The sequence below is a fragment of the Pristiophorus japonicus genome, chromosome 3 (assembly GCF_044704955.1).
Source record: "Pristiophorus japonicus isolate sPriJap1 chromosome 3, sPriJap1.hap1, whole genome shotgun sequence".
Classification (NCBI taxonomy): Eukaryota; Metazoa; Chordata; class Chondrichthyes; family Pristiophoridae; genus Pristiophorus; species Pristiophorus japonicus.
The window spans coordinates 8,020,821-8,046,344 of record NC_091979.1 but is presented as its reverse complement, the minus strand read 5'-3'; the positions used below and the strand labels follow the sequence as shown (position 1 = coordinate 8,046,344).

The window sequence follows — 25,524 nt, the reverse complement described above, 5'->3', positions numbered from 1 at the left end:
TAATCTCTGAATTGCTACCAGTGCCACGTGCTAATCAGAGTAGAGGGAGCAGGATAGTTAGAATAAATACGTGGCTTGAGCAGTGGTGCAAGAGGGAGGGATTCAAATGCCTGGGACATTGGAACCAGTTCTGGGGGAAGTGGGACCTGTACAAAAGGGACGGTCTGCACTTGGGCAGGACTCGAACTGATCTCCTGGGGGTAACACTTGCTAATGCAGTTCGGGAGTGTTTAAACTAATATGGCAGGGGGATGGGAACCTATGCAGCGAGATAGGGCGAAGTAATATGGAGTCAGAAACAGATGGTAGAAAGGTAAAAAGCAATAGTGGAAGGCCGAGTAAACAAAGGCAAGAACTAAAAAGGGCCACACTACATCATAATTCTAAAAGGACAAAGGGTATTAAAAAAACAAGCCTGAAGGTTTTGTGTCTTAATGCAAGGAGTATCCGCAATAAGGTGGATGAATTAACTGTGCAAATAGACGTTAACAGATATGATGTGATTGGGATTACAGAGACGTGGCTCCAGGATGATCAGGGCTGGGAACTCAACATCCATGGGTATTCAACATTCAGGAAGGATAGAATAAAAGGAAAAGGAGGTGGGGTAGCATTGCTGGTTAAAGAGGAGATTAATGCAATAGTTAGGAAAGACATTAGCTTGGATGATGTGGAATCTACATGGGTAGAGTTGCAAAACACCAAAGGGCAAAAAATGTTAGTGGGAGTTGTGTACAGACCTCCAAACAAAGTAGTGATGTTGGGGAGGGCATCAAACAGGAAATTAGGGGTGCATGCAATAAAGGTGCAGCAGTTATCATGGGTGACTTTAATATGTATATAGATTGAGCTAACCAAACTGGAAGCAATACAGTGGAGGAGGATTTCCTGGAGTGCATAAGGGATGGTTTTTTAGACCAATATGTCGAGGAACCAACTAGGGGGGAGGCCATCTTAGACTGGGTGTTGTGTAATGAGAGAGGATTAATTAGCAATCTCGTTGTGCGAGGCCCCTTGGGGAAGAGTGACCATAATATGGTGGAATTCTACAGTAGGATGGAGAATGAAACAGTTAATTCAGAGACCATGGTCCAGAACTTAAAGAAGGGTAACTTTGAAGGTATGAGGCGTGAATTGGCTAGGATAGATTGGCGAATGATACTTAAGGGGTTGACTGTGGATGGGCAATGGCAGACATTTAGAGACCGCATGGATGAATTACAACAATTGTACATCCCGGTCTGGCGTAAAAATAAAAAAGGGAAGGTGGCTCAACCGTGGCTATCAAGGGAAATCAGGGATAGTATTAAAGCCAAGGAAGTGGCATACAAATTGGCCAGAAATAGCAGTGAACCCGGGGACTGGGAGAAATTTAGAACTCAGCAGAGGAGGACAAAGGGTTTGATTAGGGCAGGGAAAATAAGAGTACGAGAGGAAGCTTGCAGGGAACTTTAAGACGGACTGCAAAAGTTTCGATAGATATGTAAAGAGAAAAAGGTTAGTAAAGACAAACGTAGGTCCCCTGCAGTCAGAATCAGGGAAAGTCATAACTGGGAACAAAGAAATGGCAGACCAATTGAACAAGTACTTTGGTTCGGTATTCACTAAGGAGGACACAAACAACCTTCCGGATATAAAAGGGGTCAGAGGGTCTGGTAAGAAGGAGGAACTGAGGGAAATCCTTATTAGTCGGGAAATTGTGTTGGGGAAATTGATGGGATTGAAGGCAGATAAATCCCCTGATGGACTGCATCCCAGAGTACTTAAGGAGGTGGCCTTGGAAATAGCGGATGCATTGACAGTCATTTTCCAACATTCCATAGACTCTGGATCAGTTGTTCTGGAGTGGTGGGTAGCCAATGTAACCCCACTTTTTAAAACAGGGAGAGAGAAACCAGGGAATTATCGATCGGTCAGCCTGACATTGGTAGTGGGTAAAATGATGGAATCAATTATTAATGATGTCATAGCAGCGCATTTGGAAAGAGGTGACATGATAGGTCCAAGTCAGCATGGATTTGTGAAAGGGAAATCATGCTTGACAAATCTTCTGGAATTTTTTGAGGATGTAACTAATAGAGTGGGGATAAGGGAGAACCAGTGGATGTGGTGTATTTGGACTTTCAAAAGGCTTTTGACAAGGTCCCACACAAGAGATTGGTGTGTAAAATTAAAGCATGTGGTAATGGGGGTAATGTTTTGACGTGGATAGAGAACTGGTTGGCAGACAGGAAGCAGAGAGTCGGGATAAACGGGTCCTTTTCAGAATGGCAGACAGTGACTAGTAGAGTGCCGTAGGGCTCAGTGCTGGGACCCCAGCTATTTATAATATACATCAATGATTTAGATAAAGGAATTGAGTGTAATATCTCCAAGTTTGCAGAAGACACTAAGCTGGGTGGCGGTGTGAGCTGTGAGGAGGACGCTAAGAGTCTGCAGGGTGACTTGGACAGGTTAGGTGAGTGGGCAAATGCATGGTAGATGCAGTATAATGTGGATAAATGTGAGGTTATCCACTTTGGTGGCAAAAACATGAAGGCAGAATATTATCTGAATGGCAGCAGAATACGAAAAGGGGAGGTGCAACGAGACCTGGATGTCATGGTACATCAGTCATTGAAAGTTGCCATGCAGGTACAGCAGGCGGTTAAGAAAGCAAATGGCATGTTGGCCTTCATAGCGAGGGGATTTAAGTTTTGGAGCAGGGAGGTCTTACTGCAGTTGTACAGGGTCTTGGTGAGGCCTCACCTGGAATATTGTGTTCAGTTTTGGTCTCCTAATCTGAGGAAGGACGTTCTTGCTATTGAGGGAGTGCAGCGAAGGTTCACCAGACTGATTCTCGGGATGGCAGGACTGACATATGAGGAGAGACTGGATCGACTGGGCCTGTATTCACTGGAGTTTAGAAGGATGAGAGGGGATCTCATGGAAACATATAAGATTCTGACGGGACTGGACAGGAAACGTTTCTGCATGCCCGACACGAGACTCCCAAAGCAAGCGCTCTACGTGGAGCTTCGACACGGCAACTGAGCCACAGGTGGGCAGAGGAAACGTTTCAAGGACACCCTCAAAGTCTCCTTGATAAAGTGCAACATCTCCACCGACACCTGGGAATCCCTGGCCCATGACTGCCCAAAATGAAGAAAAAGCATCGAGTCCCATTGCGGAGAACATGCAGAAACCAAGGCAGCGGAAGGAGCATGCGCCAACCCAGGCTCCCCACCCTCCCTTTCCTTCAACCACTGTCTGCCCCACCGGTGACAGAGACTGTACTTCCCGCATTGGACTCCTCAATCACCTGAGAACTCACTTCGAGAGTGGAAGCAAGTCATCCTCAACTCTGAGGGACTTCCTATGATGATGACTGTAGCACTGCAATGAATGGAGAGGGATTTCTGTGACATGGAAGGCTGCACAAGTTCTGCTTTCCATCACAGGAGCACCAAGGTGAGTACAGTTGACGCTATCTCGGTCCTCCTGCAATAGGAGCCTATGGTCCCCCATTGCAACATTCAACTGCCTCGATTAATTGCAGCGTTTGTCTCCACTGCTTTGCCCAGAAACCAGTCTCGGAATGAATTTGTTTATGTGTAAAGAAGTGTTTCCTGAAATCATCCCTCAATTGATCGTTTACCCATGTCGCCCTGTTTTGATTGATCTTGAAACCACTTTTACAGCTCAGTAAGATTTCCACTCATTTGCCTTCGTTCCAAGGTAAAGAGTCCAATTTCTTTCAGCCTTTCCTCATAGCTCATTCCTCTGATGCTAATGAACAAGCTTGTGGGTCCCTCTCTCTGGCGTTTCCAGGGCTTGGAATCTTGCCTTGTGCTTCAGTAAGCTGAACAGAACGCTGTACTTAAGGTGCAGCCTGACCAGAGCACTATCGGGCCTCAGTGTGCTGCTCCGAGACTCGTATCTGACTTGGCCATAATGTTAAACATTCTCCATGCTTGGTTGATTGCTGCTCTGCAACCCGGTCGTCGTCGTGTTTTTGGTCTATCCCAGATTTTTCACTTAGCCAGTCTGTTACCGTTCATTAAGGATCCACAAGATCCTGCAAATCCCCCTGGGAGGATGGACATAGAAACATAGAACATCGAAAATAGGTGCAGGAGCAGGCCATTCGGCCCTTGGAGCCTGCACCACCATTCAATAAGACCATGGCTGATCATTCACCTCAGTACCCCTTTCCTGCTTTCTCTCCATACCCCTTGATCCCTTTAGCCGGAAGGGCCATATCTAACTCCCTTTTGAATATATCTAATGAACTTTCTGTGGTAGAGAATTTCACAGGTTCACAATTCTCTGGGTGAAGAAGTTTCTCCTCATCTCGGTCCTAAATGGTTTACCCCTTACCCTTAGACTGTGTCTTCTGGTTCTGGACTTCCCCAACATCGGGAACATTCTTCCTGCCTCTAACCTGTCCACTCCTGGCTGGCCTCACACATTCTACCCTCCGTCAACTTGAGGTCAACCAAAACTCGGCTGCCCGTATCCTAACTCACACCCAGTCCCGCTCACCCATCACCCTATGCACGCTGACCTACATTGGCTCCTGGTGAAGCAACTTCTCATCAGTGTTTTCAAATCCTCCTTAACCTCCCTATCTTTGTAATCTCCTCCAGCCTACAACCCTGTGTTCCTCCAATTCTGGCCTCTTGAGCATGCCTGATTATAATCGCTCCACCATTGGTGGCCGTCCTGTCAGCTGCCTGGGCCCTAAGCTCTGGAACTCCCTTCCTTAACCTCTCTGCCTCACTATCTCTCTTAGTTCCTTTAAAGATGCTTCTTAAAACCTACCTCTTTGACCAAACGTTTGGTCATCTGCCCTAATATCTCATGTAGTTCGGTGTCAAATTTTGTTTGAGAATGCTCCTGCGAAGCACCTTGGTACATTTTCCGATGTTAAAGGCGCTGTATAAATACAAGCTGTTCTTGGTATTGATATTGCAAGATACGCAGTGGCGGACAAAGGCACAAAAAGGACCTTTAGAAACCCAGCAAAAAAGCGTGCTTTACGTAACACAGCATTTTTTTGCATGACTTTAGCTGACTTTGAACAACTCCATTATCGTTCAAAGTCAGCTAAAGTCATGCAAAAAAATGCTGTGTTCCGTAAAACGCGCTTTCATCGTTGTAACCAGAAAATGCTGGAAATCTCAGCGGGTCAGGCAGCACCTGTGGAGAGGAAGCAGAGTTAACGCTTCGGGTCGATGACTCTTCGTCAGAACTGGAGAGTGTTGGGAAAGAACAAAAGGGAAGGTCTGTGATAGGGTAGAAGACAGGAGAGATTAGAGAGACAAAAGGGATGATGAACCAAATTCAAATGGTAATACCAGGAGTTAGGAAAACATTAGTGAAGACAGGGTGTGAATGGTGGGATAATGACCAACTGCCATTAGAGACAAAAAAGAAAGAAACAGGCCTCTGGCAGGGGGAGTTGGGGGGGCCGGAAAGGGAGCCAAAGAGTGGCAGAGGTTAAGCTCTGAAATTGTTGAACTCAATGTTGAGTCCAGAAGGCTGTAAAGTGCCTAAGCGAAAGATGAGGTGCTGTTCCTCGAGCTTGCGTTGAGCTGCATTGGAACAGTGCAGGAGACCGAGGACAGAGAGGTCAGAGTGGGAGTGGAGCGGGGAATTAAAGTGACAAGTGACCGGAAGCTCAGGGTCGCACTTACGGACTGAGCCAATGTAGAGGAGACCACATCGTGAGCGGCAAATACAGTATACTAAATTGAAAGTACAAGTAAATCGCTGTTTCACCTGGAAGGAGTATTTGGAGCCCTGTATAGTGGGAAGGGAGGAGTTGTATCGTGTATCGTGCAACTACCAGGATGGTAGAAGGCGAACTAGATGATGGACCTTAGTCTTTCTTCATATAACAGTTCTTGCGTGCATGTGTGAGAGGAACAGATGCCACAGATGGTGATGCGGAGGGAGTTGGGGCAGAGGAAGACAGGGTGAAATGCTTTAAGAACATAAGAAATAGGAGCAGGCGTTTGTCGTACGGCCCCTCGAGCCTGCTCCGCCATTCAATATCATAGCTGATCTGATCTTGGCCTCAACTCCACTTCCCTGCCCTCTCCCCATAACCCTGGACTCCCCTTTCTGTCGTTCTGTCCTTTTATGCTGCAAGTTATTTATTTTATTGATCGAGATTGATTGCTATGAGTAGTCAACTCCACCTATTATCATTGTATTCTGTGCCGACCAGGATGGTAGAAGGGGCCCATCTAGCAACTCCTGCGTTCCAGCAGCAGACAGAAGTCAAGTCGTGCACTCATTCAGTTCCCATTTGCTACTGTAAACAATGGCTGGAAGTGTCGCTTACTGCCCTCGCAATGATTCTCCTGACAATCAGCCCTTTGATATCAGACATTAGAAACTCAGGAAAGCCTGGTCGGGCACAGCCCCCACAATTACCTTCTTCTTAGGCAGTCCCTCGTATCAAGGATGACTTGCTTCTACGCCAAAAAAGGATGAGTCCACAGGTGTTTCAATGAAGGACCTAATATTCCAGATCCCGAACTACATCCTGAAGGGTGGAAGATGCCCGTGCGTGGATTTTTTTAACGTGGGGTGACCGTTGTACACCAGCCACCACACGGGCTTGACAGAGCTAGGTCTTGGTCCAGTGGCAAGGGTTAACCAGGACGACTGGAGACCTGCTCTGCTGCACGGATCTAGTGCGCACACATATCGCAATTACCTACTGTCGGGAACAAGACACATTCTCTGGTTTCAACTCTCTCTCAATAAGAGGTGAAATGCTTCTCTTTCATGTTTCCTGCATCTCAGACATTAAAGCTAAATGGCCCGGCCTCTCTAACAAAGGGAGTGATGTTCGATTACACGGAAAAGCCCTCGAGGTTGCTCTTTGCACTTCATCTGAGCAGACTCTCTCCCAAGAACACAGGATTTAATTATCAGCAGAAAGCATTTTTTTCCGCTCTGAGGAGTGACTGAGTGATGTAAGATGAGACCACTTTAAAAGCCGGAGATTCCATTGTGCTGCCAACAGACAGTCAAACACAAATCAAATCAGCAGCACATGACCTTTAATGAGACAGGAACTGTGTTACCATCTACAAACTCTTAAAGTGGCAGAGCCCCCTTCTTTTAGTATCTACACTGTCCCATCAAACACTCCCAGGGCAGATACAGTACGGGGTTAGATACAGAGTAAAGCTCCCTCTACACTGTCCCATCAAACACTCCCAGGGCAGGTATAGCACGGGGTTAGATACAGAGTAAAGCTCCCTCTACGCTGTCCCATCAAACACTCCCAGGGCAGGTACAGCACGGGGTTAGATACAGAGTAAAGCTCCCTCTACACTGTCCCATCAAACACTCCCAGGGCAGGTATAGCACGGAGTTATATACAGAGTAAAGCTCCCTCTACGCTGTCCCATCAAACACTCCCAGGGCAGGTAAAGCACGGGGTTAGATACAGAGTAAAGCTCCCTCTACACTGACCCATCAAACACTCCCAGGGCAGGTACAGCACGGGGTTAGATACAGAGTAAAGCTCCCTCTACGCTGTCCCATCAAACACTCCCAGGGCAGGTACAGCACGGGGTTAGATACAGAGTAAAGCTCCCTCTACACTGTCCCATCAAACACTCCCAGGGCAGGTACAGCACGGAGTTATATACAGAGTAAAGCTCCCTCTACGCTGTCCCATCAAACACTCCCAGGGTAGGTACAGCATGGGTTAGATACAGAATAAAGCTTCCTTTACACTGTCCCATCAAACACTCCCAGGGTGGGTATAGCACATGTTGGGCCGACATAAGGAACATGCATCTGTGTTTTTGCCGAATAAGACGCCTCAACTTCAAACGTAGAGGGGCAGATCTTCCTTCACTTACGTTGTTATGTATGTGAACCTCACCTGTGTTTCAGACTTGCCACTAGAGGGCACACCTGTGGGAGACCCAGGGGTCACCTGTGGTACCCCGGGGCAAGCTGCCTCACTTTGGAGTTATATTAAAGAGACAAAGGTCGCAATGGTTTGAGCTTACAACAGTCTCGAGGAGTTATTCTGAACTTAACAACTGGCGACAAGTTACAGATCATGAACTTTCACGCAGAAATGGCTGCCGTTGGTATTCTTGAGAGATTTGTTGAGGGTGATGATTGGGAAGCCTTCGTGGAGCGTCTCGACCAGTACTTCGTGGCAAGCGAGCTGGACACGACTGAGACGGAGACCATTGCTCCGAGGGCCGGAACGTGGCGAGCTTTGTCGCCGACCCAAGACGCCTTGCGGGACGGGGCGAATTTGCAGGATCTTTGGGGAAATGTTGCGGGACTTTTTCGTGCTCGGAATTGGCCACGAGGCCATCGTCCGCAAACTATGGTCTGCTGAATCCTTAGATCTGAGTAAGGCCTTCACGATAGCACAGGCCTTCATATCCACTGGCGACAACACGAAAACAGATAGCTTCACAGAACTGAAGCTCACCGGCAAGTACTGTGCATAAAATAATGCCTTCAGCAGACAGAACTGTACATGACTGCAGGGGTCAGGCCTCGGGTGACTCAGAGGCTGCTGTGGAGAGCTAATGCGAATCCATTAACACCATGCTGGCGCTGCGGGGGCAGTCATAGAGCCCATCAATGTCGATTCAAGCACTGTGTGTGCAAGGGCTGAGGAACAATGGGGCACCTCCAGCGAATGTGCAAACGACCTTGGACTCACCTCGTGGCAGAGAGCGACCGATCCAGTGCGGATCACACTGAACGAGCAGGAGAGGCAACTCAACCTGAGGATGAAGAGGAAGTGTATGGGGTGCACACCTTCACCACCAAAAAGCCCTCCGATAATGTTAAAAGTTAAACATAACGGCATTCCAGTCTCCATGGAATTGGACACGGGGGCGAGTCAATCGATTATGAGCCAGAAGGCTTTTGAGAAACTGTGGGGCAACAAGGCACAGAAAACTGAGCCCGATTCACACAACGCTGCGCATTTACACCAAAGAACTCGTACCTGTTATCGGCAGTGCGGCAGTGAAAGTATCCTACGACGGAATGGTACATGATTTACCACTATGGATTGTACCAGGCAATGGCGCTGTTCGGCAGGAGCTGGCTAGGAAAGATCCGGTGGAACTGGGACGATATCAAAACACTGTCCTCGGTGGATGACCCTCTGTGCGTCCAGGTGCTAAACAAATTCCCGCCGTTATTTGAGCCAGACATCGGCAACTTCACCGGCACCAAAGTGCAGATCCATCTTGTTCCTGGGGCACATTCACTTCATCACAAGGCTCGAGCAGTCCCATATACGATGAGAGTCGTGCTGGACTGACTTCAACGAGGGAATCATATCGCCAGTCGAGTTCAACGTGTGGGCCAGTCCAATTGTGCCAGTACTGAAGAGCGATGGGACGGTCAGAATCTGCAGGGACTACAAGGTGATGATCAACCGAGTCTCGTTACAGGACCAGTACCCACTACACAAAGCGGAGGACTTATTCGCAACGCTAGCAGGGGGAATGTCGTTCACCAAGCTAGACCTAACCTCCGCTTACATGACACAGGAGCTGGCTGAACCGTCAAAGAAATTGACGTGCATCAACAGGCACAAAGGACTGTTCGTGTACCACAGATGCCCCTTTGGTATTCGCTTGGCTGCAACCATCTTCCAGAGGAACATGGAGAGTCTGCTGAAATCGGTTCCATGCACCGTGGTGTTCCAAGACGATATCCTGATCACTGGTCGCAACACCACCGAACACTTGCACAACCTGGAAGAGGTTCTAAAGTGACTGGACAGAGTGTGACTCAGGCTGAAACGCTCCAAGTGTGTTTTCCTGGCACCAGAGGTCGAATTTCTGGGGAGAAAGATTTTGGCGGACAGCATCAGACCCATGGACTCCGAGACGGAGGCCATCAAGAATGCACCCAGACATCAGAATGTGATGGAGCTGCGTTCGTTCCTGGGACTCCTCAACTATTTTGTTAACTTTCTACCGGGGTTGAGCACTTTGCTGGAACCTTTGCATTTGTTGCTATACAAGGGTGACGACTGGGGTTGGGGTAAATCTCAAGAGACAGCCTTTAATAAGGCCAGAAACCTGCTATGCTCACAAGTTACTTGAATTATATGACCCATGTAAACGTTTAGTATTTGCTTGTGATGCGTCACCGTACGGGGTCGGTTGTGTGTTACAGCAAGCCAATGTGTCGGGCAAACTGCAACCGGTTGCATCTGCATCCAGAAGTTTATCCAAGGCTGAAAGAGCCTACAGTATGGTTGAGAAAGAAGCGTTGGCTTGCGTATATGGGGTTAGGAAAATGCACCAATATCTATTTGGTCTCTGGTTCGAGCCCGAAACCGACTACAAACCGTTTACTTCACTGCTCTCAGAAAGCAAAGGTATTAACACCAACGCTTCGTCCCGCATCCAAACACGGGCACTAACGTTATCTGCGTATGATGATGTAATCCGCCACAGACCAGGCACTGAGAACTGCGCTGATGCCCTCAGCCGGCTACCATTACCCACCACCAGGGTGGAAATGGTGCAACCCGCAGACTTGCTTCTGGTAATGGATGCTTTTGAGAGCGAGGGGTCACCCGTCACGGCTCGCCAGACCAGGACCTGGATCAGCCAAGACCCTGTGCTATCACTTGTAAAAAGCTGTGTCCTTAATGGGAGCTGGTCGGCGGTTCCCGGGGAAATGCAAGATGAAATTAAGCCGTTCCACCGACGCAAGGACGAACTGTCAGTCCAATTGGATTGTCTCCTATGGGGGAATCGCGTGATTTTGCCCAAAAAGGGCAGGGAAACATTTTTACGCGGCCTACACAGTACCCTCCCAGGCATAGTCATGATGAAGGCTATCGCCAGGTCGCATGTTTGGTGGCCCGGAATTGGAGTCATGTGTACACCAATGCAACACTTGCTCACAGCTGAGCAACGCACCCAGGGAGGCCCCTCTGAGCCTGTGGTCATGGCCCTCCAAACCGTGGTCCAGGATCCACGTAGATTTTGCTGGCCCCTTTCTAGGGAAGATGTTTCTAGTAGCAGTGGACGCTGATTCAAAATGGATTGAATATATAATGATGTCATCATATACGTCCACTGCCACCATTGAAAGCCTTAGGGCCATGTTCGCCACCCATGGTTTGCCCAACGTCCTGGTCAGTGACAATGGACCATGTTTCACCAGCTCGGAATTCAACGAGTTCATGACCCGTAATGGCATTAAGCATGTCAGGTCTGCCCCATTTAAGCCCGCATCCAATGGTCAAGTGGAACGGGCAGTCCAAACCATCAAGCAAAGCTTGGAACGCGTAACGGACGGCTCCTTGCAGACCGGTTTATCTCGGGTCCTGCTCAGCTACCGGACACGCCCCCACTCACTCACCGGGGTTCCCCCTGCAGAATTGTTAATGAAGCGAGCACTCAAAACCAGGCTCCTTAGTCCACCTGGATGTCAATGATCACGTAGAAACCAGGCGTCACCGGCATAACGTGTACCACGATCGCGCGGCTGTATCGCGTGACATCGAGGTTAATGATCCTGTGTTTGTTCTCAATTACGGTCATGGTCCCAAATGGATTGCTGGCACTGTTTTAGCCAAGGAGGGGAATAGAGTGTTTGTTGTTAAACTGTTGAATGGGCAAACGTGCAGAAAGCACTTGGATCAGACCAAATTGCAATTCACGGACAACCAAGAACAGTTTGAAGAAGAATTTACCATCTATGATCCACAACACACACCCAACCAGCAATCGACCTCGCTGTCAACCACGAGGATGAACCCACCATGCCCGACAGTCCGATCAGACCAGCTGCGCTGCCGTGCAGCAATGATCAGACCGACTCACCCATGCCAGGTCTTCAACTCAGACAATCAATCCGGGAACGCAGAGCGCCAGATCGCCTCAACCTGTAAATAACTTGTACTCAAGACTTTGGGGGGAAGTGATGTTATGTATATGTGAACCTCACCTGTGTGTAAAAGGCAGTCCACCACGCTGCTGCCTCACCTTGGAGTTATATTAAAGAGAACAAGGTCACAATGGTTTGAGTTTACAACACAGTCTCGTGGAGTTATTCTGAACTTAACATATGTAACATTTCCATTTCCTACCAGGTGCCCGGACAGTCTCACCCAAGTCAGACTAACAATTTAGTGCCAATGGCTGCTGTGTTATGGGCCGTGGGTCAGCATCCATTCGGAACTGGGCCTTTTCAGTAAGTGTCTGATTCTGCCCCCATAGTTGTGCTGCAGTAAACCCATGATGCAGCAAGGCAGAGGCCGTGTTACGATGTTGGAGATTTTTAACTGCTGCAGCTGGGCTTGGTCGGGAAAGGCGTCGCGAACCATTTAGCCACTCTCAGCCCAGTTTTTAACGAGCGTAATGTTTCTTATTGTGAACATTTAAACACTAATTTGGCAACAGTTTACTCTCAAATAGTCAAAAAGAACGTACTTGTTGGTCAGGACACTTACTTAAGTACAGTGCCATGCAGACAAAGACGATGAGTCCAAACCACGCATTGAAGTTGGAGGTGAAGTAAATGATGGCGATGATGATATCGGCAATCGTTGGGAAGATGCTGAAGACAATATAGCTGCAAAATAAAGTTTATTTATCACTGAATGAAGCAAGATTACAACCGATTAAACTTTTGAGTAGACTTTCTCACTGCATTTAAAAGTTTGAGGGGATGTTTTACTGAACGGATGCGACTTTTATAGTCAAACTTTCCTAGATGAACCAGTGCAGAGTATTGTCCCAACACAAGGTAGTGTGAGGGTCAGGACCCTGTGTGTGACAGTCTCTGAAACAGCTACATTACTGACAGTGCGAGTGAGTCAGCAGGGGATGCGTGTAGAATGAAAACATATTGTTTGTTACGGCAAAGTCTGTTTCACAGAAGTCCAGCTCTACCACAGAAACACTGCACACAAAGGGGCCAGACTGTGAGTGCCCCAAACCCCTCGGGATCGCTCAATTAGCGTGTCCGGATCAATCTCGCTCTCTTTCCGCCTCTCCCACACATCTTCCAAACCACCAAGCCCCATTCCCATTCTATTCTTTCCTCTGATCTCTGGCCGCAGAGATTCAGAGCTCTTTCCCAAAGCACGTCTGCACGCTACTTTTGACTCAAGGGTCAGACTCTGAATTCTTTTTCAGATTCATTCATGGGACGTGGGAGCCGTGAGCAAGGCCAGCATTTATTGCCCATCCTAATTGCCCTCGAGAAGGTGGTGGTGATCCACCTTCTTGAACCGCTGCAGACCATGTGGTGAAGGTGCTCCCACAGTGCTGCTCAGGAGGGAGTTCCAGAATTTTAACACACCGACAATGAAGGAACGCCAATATATTTTCATGTCAGGATGGTGTGTGACTCGGAGGGGAACGTGGAGGAGGTGGTGTTCCAATGCGCCCGCTGCCCTCGTCCTTCTAGGTGGTAGAGGCCACGGGTTTGGGAGGTGCTGTCGAAGAAGCCTTGGCGAGTTGCTGCAGTGCATCTTGTAGATCATCATAGGCAGTCCCTCGGAATCAAGGAAGACTTGCTTCCACTCTAAACACGAGTCCTTAGGTGGCTGAACAGTCCCATACTAGAACCACAGTCCCTGTCACAGGTGGGGCAGATAGTCGTTGAGGGCAAGGGAGGGCGAGACCGGTTTGCTGCACGCTCTTTCCGCTGCCTGCGCTTGGTTTCTGCATGCTCTCGACGACGAGACTCGAGGTGCTCAGCACCCTCCCGGATGCACTTCCTCCACTTAGGGCGGTCTTTGGTCAGGGTCTCCCAGGTGTCAGTGGGGATGTTGCATTTTATCAGGGAGGCTTTGAGGGTGTCCCTGTAACGTTTCCTCTGCCCACCTTTGGTTCGTTTGCCGTGAAGGAGTTCCGAGTAGAGCGCTTGCTTTGGGAGTCTCGGGTCTGGCATGCGGACAATGTGGCCCGCCCAGCGGAGTTGATCAAGTGTGGTCAGTGCTTCGATGCTGGGGATGTTGGCCTGGTTGAGGACGCTAACGTTGGTGCGTCTGTCCTCCCAGGGGATTTGCAGGATCTTGCGGAGATATCGCTGGTGGTATTTCTCCAGCGACGTGAGGTGTCGCCTGTACATGGTCCACGTCTCTGAGCCATACAGGAGGGCGGGTATTACTACAGGCCATGAGCTTGGTGGCAAATTTGAGGGCTTAGTCTTTGAACACTCTTTTCCTCAGGCGGCTGAAGGCTGCACTGGCGCACTGGAGGCGGTGTTGAATCTCGTCATCAATGTCTACTCTTGTTGATAAGAGGCTCCCGAGATATGGGAAATGGTCCACGTTGTCCAGGGCCGCGCCGTGAATCTTGATGACTGGGGGGCAGTGTTGTGCGGTGAGGACAGGCTGGTGGAGGACCTTTGTCTTACGGATGTTAAGCATAAGGCCCATGCTTTCGTACGTCTCAGTAAATGCACTGACTATGACTTGGAGTTCAGCCTCTGCATGTGCGCAGACGCAGACGTCGTCCGCGTACTGTAGCTCGACCTGGCCTGGAGACGGCGAAGGTTGCTGCAGTGCATCTTGTAGATGGTACACATGCAGCACCAGTGATAGAGGGAGTGAATGTTTACGGTGGTGGATAGGATGCCGATCATGCGGGCTGCTTTGTCCTGGATGGTATCGAGCTTCTTGAAGTGTTGCTGGAGATTCAGAGCAAGGATAAACGAGGCAGAGGTCTGGAGGAAGAAGCCAGGGAAGCAGGAACAGCAACCAAAATAACATACACCAACAGTTACCCCTCCCAATCTGGCACCTTGCAAGTATCAAAGGGAAAGGAACAGAATCAGCTTGTAACATAACTTCACTTGAGTGGTGACCAGAACCCTTTTTTGTAAAACAGACCACCAAAAAAAGTAGCTGTGGAACACATCTGTCACACAACAGCTGTCACATTGACCGACAGAACAACAGTCTCTGCAAAAGTATAACTGTTGAAGATGTTTGATGTGTTAAGGCACTGTGTAAATGTAAGCATTATATCAAAACTAATCTGTGTTTATGAGAACCATCCCAGGTCACAACAAGCAATAACATAGAATCATAGAATGGTTACAGCACAGTAGGTGGCCATTCAGCCCGTCGAGCCTGGACTGGCTCTCTGCAAGAGTACTTCAGCCAGTCCCACTCCCCCGCCCTTTCCCCCTTGTCCTGCACAAACGTGGTGTGAAAGATGTCTACAATGCCACAACCATCTCCGCTCCTAGCTCCCACTCCATGCCTAAACTCCCAGAATACTTCATAAGTATTTCCGTCGACTCCTCTTCCCGCAGTATTGTCACTGTGTGAATTCTAATTCCTGCCAGGGTGAAGCCAAGTGTGTGTTTGTTCGATCAAGTGCCTAAGATTATCAAGTGCCTCAAGTGTCAGCCGTGGCTCAGAGGGCAGCACTCTCGCCTCTGAATCAGAAGGCTGTGGGTTCAAGTTCCACTCCAGGGACTTAAGTACAAAAAAAATCTAGGCTGACACTCCAGTGCAGTGCAGAGGGAGTGCCGCATTGTCGGAGGTGTCGTCTTTCGGATGAGGCGTTAAATCGAGGCCCCATCTGCTCTCTCAAGTGGACGTAAAAGATATTTCGAAGAAGAGCATGGGAGTTATCCCCAATGTCCTGGCCGATTCTTATCCCTCAATCATCCCGGCAGATTGGAAAACTGCAAATGTAATGCCCCTATTTAAAAAAGGAGGCAGACAAAAAGCAGGAAACTATAGACCAGTTAACCTAACATCTGTGGTTGGGAAGATTTTGGAGTCCATTATCAAAAAAACAGTAGCAGGATATTTGAAAAAGCAGAATTCGGTCAGGCAAAGTCAGCATGGATTTATGAAGGGGAAGTCATGTTTGACAAATTTGCTGGAATTCTTTGAGAATGTAACGAACAGGGTGGATGTGGTGTATTTGGACTTCCAGAAGGCATTTGAAAAAGTTACTGCACAAGGTAAAAGTTCACGGGGTTGGGGGTAATATATTAGCATGGACAGGGAGTCGGGATAAATGGTTCATTCTCGGGTTGGCAATCAGTAACTAGTGGTGTGCCGCAGGGATCAGTGCTGGGACCCCAACTATTTACAATCTATATTAACGACTTGGAAGAAGGGACCGAGTGTAACGTAGCCAAGTTTGTTGATGATACAAAGATGGGAGGAAAAGCAATGTGTGAGGAGGACACAAAAAAAATCTGCAAAAGGACATAGACAGGCTAAGTGAGTGGGCAAAAATTTGGCAGATGGAGTATAATGTCGGAAAGTGTGAGGTCATGCACTTTGACAGAAAAAAATCAGAGAGCAAGTTATTATTTAAATGGAGAAAGATTGCAAAGTGCTGCAGTACAGCGGGACCTGGGGGTACTTGTGCATGAAACACAAAAGGATAGTATGCAGGTACAGCAAGTGATCAGGAAGGCCAATGGAATCTTGGCCTTTATTGCAAAGGGGATGGAGTATAAAAGCAGGGAAGTCTTGCTCCAGCTATATAAGGTATTGGTGAGGCCACACCTGGAATACTGCGTGCAGTTTTGGTTTCCATATTTACGAAAGGATATACTTGCTTTGGAGGCAGTTCAGAGAAGGTTCATTCGGTTGATTCCGGGGATGAGGGGGTTGACTTATGAGGAAAGGTTGAGGAGGTTGGGCCTCTACTCATTGGAATTCAGAAGGGTGAGAGGTGATCTTATTGAAACGTATAAGATTATGAGAGGGCTTGATAAGGTGGATGCAGAGAGGATGTTTCCACTGATGGGGGAGACTAGAACTAGAGGGCATGATCTTAGAATAAGAGGCGGTCCATTTAAAACTGAGATGAGGTGGAATTTCTTCTCTCAGAGGGTTGTAAATCTGTGGAATTCGCTGCCTCAGAGAGCTGTGGAGGCTGGGACATTGAATAAATTTAAGACAGAAATAGACAGGTTCTTAAATGATAAGGGATTATGGGGAGCAGGCGGGGAAGTGGAGCTGAGTCCATCATCAGATCAGCCATGATCGTATTGAAATGCGGAGCAGGCTCGAGGGGCTGGATGACCTACTCCTGCTCCTATTTCTTACGTTCTTAACAAAAAAATTATCTGGTCATTATCACATTGCTGTGTGTGGGAGCTTGCTGTGCGCAAATTGGCTGCCGCGTTTCCCACATTACAACAGTGACTACACTCCTAAACCTCATTGGCTGTAAAGCGCTTTGAGACATCCGGTGGTCGTGAAAGGCGCTATATAAATCCAAGTCTTTCCTTTTTATATTATTAAATGGTGAGACAGGTCAGCAACAGGATTTCAAACAGCTCTCTGATAATACTGCAACTTCACAATAAAACCCAATTCAAGGGAGATAAAAGTTTGCTCGTACAGGTCTCCCTTTAATCTCTGGTGAGGAAGGGGAAGGTAGGACAGATCTATCAATGGTGAATGTATACAGATACAGGGGGAGGGTGGGACATGTATCAATGGTGAATGTATATAGATACAGGGGGAGAGTGGGACATGTATCAATGGTGAATGTATACAGATACAGGGGGAGAGTGGGACATGTATCAATGGTGAATGTATACAGATACAGGGGGAGGGTGGGACATGTATCAATGGTGAATGTATATAGATACAGGGGGAGAGTGGGACATGTATCAATGGTCAATGTATATAGATACAGGGGGAGAGTGGGACATGTATTAATGGTGAATGTATAGAGATACAGGGGGAGAGTGGGACATGCATCAATGGTGAATGTATATAGATACAGGGGGAGGGTGGGACATGTATCAATGGTGAATGTATATAGATACAGGGGGAGAGTGGGACATGTATCAATGGTGAATGTATATAGATACAGGGGGAGGGTGGGACATGTATCAATGGTGAATGTATATAGATACAGGGGGAGAGTGGGACATGTATCAATGGTGAATGTATATAGATACAGGGGGAGAGTGGGACATGTATCAATGGTGAATGTATATAGATACAGGGGGAGAGTGGGACATGTATCAATGGTGAATGTATATAGATACAGGGGGAGAGTGGGACATGTATCAATGGTGAATGTATATAGATACAGGGGGAGAGTGGGACATGTATCAATGGTCAATGTATATAGATACAGGGGGAGAGTGGGATGCAAGGATGGAAAAGGGAGGACTGGATGAAACAGATGGACTAGCATCAAAGTTCACAGCTCAGAAGGGGACCATCTGGTCCATTGGCCTAGAAATCCCAGCCTCCCCGGGTCCGTACGGAGTGTGTATGGACCCAGAAAGGCATTGCAAAAGCTGGTTTTCAGCACACAATGCGCATGCACTGAAAACCGGCTTTTCCATTCTGTCAAGCTCTATCTCCACAGCCAGGACATTCGCATGGGCTCGATGGCGGTATTTACCCATATCTTGCCCCGCGGATGTCTTGAAAACTCTTGCGACTGATAAAAGTAAAATAAAACTTGAAACAGATTTTAATGTTAAAAACCCTGCCCAGCACAGTATGTTTATTTTAAACCATAATTTAAAAACTTTTTTAAAAATTTAAAAATCGGAAAAATATTTTTTAATAACATTTATTAACTTTCATTTAAATTAATCTTAAATATGTGGTGTATTTTTTCTATTTCTGGTTTGTATTTTGGTGTTTGGGGGGGGGGGGGTTGTTTCTCAATCAATGCACTGAAGTGTCAGCCTAGATTTGTGCTCAAATCTTTGGAGTGAGACCTGAACCCATGACCTTCTGACTCGGGGAGAGGGGGGGTGGGGGAACTACTTACGGAGTTCCCATTATTATGAATGGGATGCTCAGCGCCCTCCCGGATGCACTTCCTCCACTTAGGGCGGTCTTCGACCAGGGACTCCCAGGTGTCAGTGGGGATGTTGCACTTTATCGAGGAGGCTTTGATCCCTCAACTAATACCTAAAAACAGATTATCTTATCATTACCGCATTGCTGTTTGTGAGAGCTTGCTGCATGCAAATTGGCTGCTGCATTTCCTGTATTACAACAGTGACTACACTTCAAAAGTCAATTGGCTGCAAAGCACTTTGGGATGTCCTGAGGTTGTGAAAGACGCTATATAAACGCACGTACTTTCTTTCTTTACTGCACTGGAAATGTCAGATTAGAATAAGGAACGTACCAGAGACAAATGATAACTGGAGGAGAGACCGTATAATTACAGACAAGGAAAAAATTAAAATAGAATCAGGTCCGTAAAACTGTGCAGAACTATCAAGTGCGTTAAAGAATGCTCCTGTCATTATCACCAGTACCTCAGCAAGGAGTTGATGCTGCTGGTGCCACGATCCACACTGCGCAGGACTTCCCCAGTCTTCCTGCCAAGGTGCCAGCGAAGCGAAAGGGCATGAAGGTGGGCGAAGAGTCCGACCTGTACCTGTCGGTTGGTATATTGCTGGACTCGAATCCACGTGAAGGAGCGTAGGTTGTTTACGAAACCCGATGCGCCTGAACAGAGACAAATCGCAGTTATACACAGACTTGGAGGGCACTTCACCGAACTTTCCTAGAATTATAGAAAGTTACAGCACGGAAGGAGGCCGTTTCAGCCCATCGTGTCCCCGCCGGCCGACCATGAGCCACCCAGCCTAATCCCACTTTCCAGCTCTGGGTCCATAGCCCTGTAGGTTACGGCACTTCAGGTGCACATCCAAGTACTTATTAAATGTGGTGAGGGTTTCTGCCTCTACCACCCTTTCAGGCCGTGAGTTCCAGACCCCCACCACCCTCTGGGTGAAAACATTTCCCCTCAAATCCCCTCTCAACCTTCGACCAAATATCTATGCCCCCTCAAAATGCTGGAGAAGCACCACCAGCGCTGCAAGATCCTGCAAATCCACTGTCAGGATAGGCGCACCAACATCAGTGTTCTCGCTCAGGCCAACATCCCCAGCATCGAAGCACTGACCACGCTCGATCAGCTCCGTTGGGCGGGCCACATCGTCCTCATGCCCGACAAGAGACTCCCAAAGCAAGCGCTTTATGCGGAGCTTTGACTCGTCAAGCGAGTCCCAGGTGGGCAAAAGAAATGTTGCAAGGACACCCTCAAAGCCTCCTTGACAAAATGCAACATCCCCACCGACACCTGGAAGTCCCTGGCCCAAGACCAGCCGAAGTGGAGGAAGAGCATCCGGGAGGGCGCTGAGCACCTCGAGTCCCATCGCCGAGAGCGTGCAGAAACCAAGCGCAGGCAGCGGAAGGAGCGTGCGGCAAACCAGTCCCACCCTCCCTTTCCTTCAACTACAGTCTGCCCCACCTGTGACAGAGACTGTAGGTCCCGCATTGGACTCCTCAGTCACCTGAGAACTCATTTTTAGAGTGGAAGAAAGTCTTCCTCGACTCCGAGGGACTGCCTATGATGATGATCTATGCCCCCTGGTTGTTGACCTCTCTGCTAAGGGAAATACGTTCTTCCTATCCACTCTATCTAGGCCCCTCATAATTTTATACACCTCAATAAGGTCTCCCCACAGCCTCCTCTGTTCCAATGAAAACAAACTCCAGCCTATCCAATCTTTCCTCATAACTAAAATTCTCCAGTCCAGACAACATCCTGGTAAATCTCCTCTGTACGTTCTCTAGTGCAATCACATCTTGCACGCAGTACTCTAGCTGTGGCCTAACTAGTGTTTTATACAGTTCAAGCATAAAGGCAAGTATTCCGTATGCCTTCTTAACCACCTTTAAAATGGGTGACTGCAGCACCCACAAATTCTGCAGCAGATTCATACATTAGATGTCAAGCCGTGGCTCAGTGGGTCATGATTCAGTGCGTCAGATGGTCATGGGTTCAAGTTCCGCTCCAGAGACTTGAGCACAAAAATCCAGGCTGACATCCACGGTCACCCTTTCAAACCACCCATACAACTGGGGGACATTACTTAACACCAAACTCGACATCATTCGAAAGGAAGGGATGTCAGCAGTTCTGCTCCGTCTCTGCCCACGAATGCTCATTTCTCTGACACAGTTCAACATCTGGTTATCAGAACTAGAAAAGATGGCCCTGTCCTGGGCTATTGTGAGCTGAAGGATTCTGAATTGGTGTCTGATTGCTGCCATTCCAGATACAGTGTACAAGTACCTGTACCACATGCGGACAGTCAATACGGAGGCAGTAGTTGAATGTCTGGTTGCATTTTGTTATATTCATTCTTGAGCTGTGGGCGTCACTGGCAAGGCCAGTATTTAATTCCCATCCTTAGTTGCCCTTGAGAAGGTGGTGGTGGGCTGCCTTCTTGAACCAGTAGCGGTTTGATACAACTGAGTGGCTTGCTGGGGCAGTAAAGAAAGCAAATGGCATGTTGGCCTTTATAGCGAGAGGTTTTGAGTATAGGAGCAGGGACATCTTACTACAGTTGTACAGGGCCTTGGTGAGGCCACACCTTGAATATTGTGTACAGTTTTGGTCTCCTAATCTAAGGAAGGACATTCTTGCTATTGAGGGAGTGTAGCAAAGGTTCACCAGACTGATTCCCGGGATGGCAGGACTGACAAAAGAAGAAAGACTGGATCGACTGGGCTTATATTCACTGGAATTTAGAAGAATGAGAGGGGATCTCATGGAAACATATAAAATTCTGATGGGATTCGACAGGTTAGATGCAGGAAGAATGTTCTCAATGTTGGGGAAGTCCAGAACCAGGGGTCACAGTCTAAGGATAAGGAGCAAGCCATTTAGGACAGAGATGAGGAGAAACTTCTTCACTCAGAGAATTGTGAACCTGTGGAATTCTCTACCTCAGAAAGTTGTTGAGGCCAGTTCGTTAGATATATTCAAAAGGGAGTTAGATATGGCCCTTATGGCTAAAGGTATCAAGGGGTATGGAGAGAAAGCAGGAAAGGGGTACTGAAGTTAAATGATCAGCCATGATCTTTATTGAATGGTGGTGCAGGCTCGAAGGGCCCAATGGCCTACTCCTGCACCTACCTTCTATGTTTCTATGAACCACATTGGTGTGGGACTGGAGTCACCTGTAGGCCAGACCGGGTAAAGACGGCAGGTTTTCTTCCCTGAGGACATTAGTGAACCAATTGGGTTTTTAGCGACAATCTGACAGCTTCATGGTCACTTTTACTGAGACCAGCTTATTATTTCCAGATTTAGTCTTTGAACGGACTTCTAATTCTCAAACTGCCATGATAGGATTTGAACTCACGTTCTCTGGGTTACTAGTCTAGTAACATAACCACTGCTCCACCGTTATCGAATGAAGTAACAACACTTGATACCCTCTCTCTTACCTGCACCACCTCCCTGCAGGAATTTGAGGAAGACGTACATGCAGACAGTCATGGCCAGTGTCTTCCAGGCAGCTCCTTCACTCAGCTCATTCACTATGCAAGAAAAAAAAGGGCCGTATATTAGTGTGGCAACTCAAGTCCTGTCAAGAAAGTGCATTAGCTCAGGTCGTGCAAGTGACCCTCAAGGGTTTGCTGGCTAAGAAAAGACTTGGATTTATATAGCGCCTTTCACGACCACCAGATGGTTCAAAGCACTTTACCGCCAATGAAGTACTTTTGGAGTGTAGTCACTGCTGTAGTGTGGGAAACATAGCAGCCAATTTGTGCACAAGCAAACTCCCACAAACAGCAATGTGAAAATGACCAGATAATCTGGGTTTTTTTGCTTTGTTGATGGAGGAATAAATATTGGCCAGGACACAGAGGATAACTCCCCTGCTTGTCTTCGAAATAGTGCCATGGGATCTTTTACGTCCACCTGAGAGGCCTCGGTTTAACGTCTCATCTGAAAGACGGCACCTCCGACAGTGCCTCAGCACTGCACTAGATTGGAGTGTCAGTCTAGATTTTTTGTGCTTAAGTCCCTGGAGTGGGACTTGAACCCACAACCTTCTGACTCAGAGGCGAGTGTGCTGCCCACTGAGCCACAGCTAACACTGTGGCCAGGACAGTGCGGCACCCATTGGGAAAGTGCAAGAGGTGGCAGCTTATTGATTAAAGATATTATTACAACATTAGTGAGAGGATACAGGAAAGGGAAAGCAATCAGCAGAGACTCTACGGTTGGAATTGACGAATAAGAGAGGACTTAAAACAGCAATGGGAGTTGTCTACAGGCTTCCTGACAATAGCAGAATGCATTAATCCAGAGGTTAGAGAGGCTGGTAGAACATAGAAACATAAATTGCAATTCTCGGCATTTAGTTTGCTCCAGTTCTAGTCAGTTAGAACAGTTTCAGTTTGGAACAGATTTTTTTTTTTCAAAAGGGGGCGTGTCCGGCCACTTACGCCCATTTTGAAACTTTAGGCAGTGAAAACTTACTCCAAATTAACTTAGAATGGAGTAAGTGTAGATTTTTGTACATTCAGAAAAACCTTGCCTACACTTAGAAAATCAGGCGTAGGGAATGGGGGGGGGGATTTAAAGGGAAGTTTACAAACATTAAACACTTCAGTTTTACAAATAAAGAGCCATCATCAATAATAAATGATAAATACATCAATAAATCAATCAAAAAAATTAATAAGAAATAATTTTTTTTTTAGAAAAATCAATAAATAAAACATTTTCTACTTACCGACTGCAGCACCGGGAGCCCTCCAACAGCATGCTGGGACGCCCCCCCCAAGTGTGTCTCTGTCAGTGCCTCTATCTCTCTGTCTGCCTGTGTGTGTCTCTCTCACTCTCTGTCTATGTTTCTGACAGTGAGGGGAGGCGGGGGGTGGAGGGGAGGGAGGGTGGAGGGAGGGGGGTGGGGGGCAGGGGGAAAGATGGGAGGAGGGAGAAGGGAGGGAGAGGGGAGAAGGGAGGGAGGGAAGGTGGGAGAAGGGAGGGAGGGAAGGTGGGAGAAGGGAGGGAGGGAAGGTGGGAGAAGGGAGGGAGGGAAGGTGGGAGAAGGGAGGGAGGGAAGGTGAGAGAAGGGAGGGAGGGGAGAGAGGGGGAGGGGAGAGAGGGGGAAGGGAGAGAGGGGGAAGGGAGAGAGGGGGAAGGGAGAGAGGGGGAAGGGAGAGAGGGGGAAGGGAGAGAGGGGGAAGGGAGAGAGGGGGAAGGGAGAGAGGGGGAAGGGAGAGAGGGGGAAGGGAGAGAGGGGGAAGGGAGAGAGGGGGAAGGGAGAGAGGGGGAAGGGAGAGAGGGGGAAGGGAGAGAGGGGGAAGGGAGAGAGGGGGAAGGGAGAGAGGGGGAAGGGAGAGAGGGGGAAGGGAGAGAGGGGGAAGGGAGAGAGGGGGAAGGGAGAGAGGGGGAAGGGAGAGAGGGGGAAGGGAGAGAGGGGGAAGGGAGAGAGGGGGAAGGGAGAGAGGGGGAAGGGAGAGAGGGGGAAGGGAGAGAGGGGGAAGGGAGAGAGGGGGAAGGGAGAGAGGGGGAAGGGAGAGAGGGGGAAGGGAGAGAGGGGGAAGGGAGAGAGGGGGAAGGGAGAGAGGGGGAAGGGAGAGAGGGGGAAGGGAGAGAGGGGGAAGGGAGAGAGGGGGAAGGGAGAGAGGGGGAAAGGAGAGAGGGGGAAAGGAGAGAGGGGGAAGGGAGAGAGGGGGAAGGGAGAGAGGGGGAAGGGAGAGAGGGGGAAGGGAGAGAGGGGGAAGGGAGAGAGGGGGAAGGGAGAGAGGGAGAAGGAGGGAGAAGGGAGGGGGGAGAAGGGAGGGGGGAGAAGGGAGGGGGGAGAAGGGAGGGGGGAGAAGGGAGGGGGGAGAAGGGAGGGAGGAGGGAGAGGGAGAAGAGGGGGGGGGGGGGGAGAAGGAAGAGGGAGGCTGAACAGGCTGGGCCCGGTTGGGCCCAAGACTTCGGGCGGGGCCCATCCCCAGCACCGGATTTACAGGTAGGTGGCATCGGGTCAGGTCGGGTCCGGGTTCGGGAGCGCGGGTCGGGTCGGGGGGAGTGCGGGTCGGGTCGGGGGGGGGGGTGTGGGGGGAGGGGGTGGGGGGAAGGAGCGGGGGTCGGGTCCGATCCGGGGGCAGGTGGGGGGAGCGGGAATGGACTCGGGTCGGGTCCAGTCGGGAGGAAGCAGGAGCTGGGCGTGGGAGGCAGCCTGATCCATGCAGCCCCAGTGAGGCCATTCGGCCAGGGCTAAGGGCTGTGTGCTTTGGGCCCCTCCCACACAGTTTTGGGCGCCTGGAGCTACTGCACATGCACGCCCACTGTAGCGCGCATGTGCAGAGGTCCCGGCACTGTTTTCAGCGCAGGGACCTGGCTCCGCCCCCCACAGCTCGTGCTGCGCCGCGCCCAGCTCCAGAGGACCTGCAGGGAGCCGGAGAATCAGTATGTTTTTTTTAGGCGCACTTTGTGGCGCGAAAAACGGGCGTCCAGGTCGGGGCTGCGCCAAGAAACTTGGGCCCATAGAAAGTCGGTGCAGGGGCAGGCCATTTGGCCCTTCGAGCCTGCACCACCAGTCAATATGATCATGACTGATCATGCAACTTCAGTATCCCATTCCTGCTTTCTCTCCATACCCCTTGACCCCTTTAGCCGTAAGGGCCACATCTAACTCCCTTTTGAATATATCTAACGAACTGGCCTCAACAATTTTCTGTGGTAGAGAATTCCACAGGTTCACAATTCTCTGGGTGAAGAA

At 48.9% G+C, this 25,524-nt stretch overlaps 1 protein-coding gene across 4 annotated transcripts in view; it reads right to left on the bottom strand.

Annotated features, from left to right (window-relative positions):
• abcb6a (ATP binding cassette subfamily B member 6 (LAN blood group) a) overlaps positions 1 to 25,524 on the bottom strand; it is a 341,190-nt gene that overhangs the window by 214,530 nt on the left and 101,136 nt on the right. For all 4 annotated transcript variants that reach the window (XM_070875170.1, XM_070875168.1, XM_070875171.1 and 1 more), the window contains 3 exons: positions 22,244 to 22,336; positions 19,255 to 19,447; positions 12,473 to 12,594 (listed from right to left, as the gene is read on the bottom strand). In XM_070875170.1, coding sequence (XP_070731271.1) covers positions 12,473 to 12,594; positions 19,255 to 19,447; positions 22,244 to 22,336 — 408 coding nt within the window. The remainder of the gene's footprint in view (positions 1 to 12,472; positions 12,595 to 19,254; positions 19,448 to 22,243; positions 22,337 to 25,524) is intronic.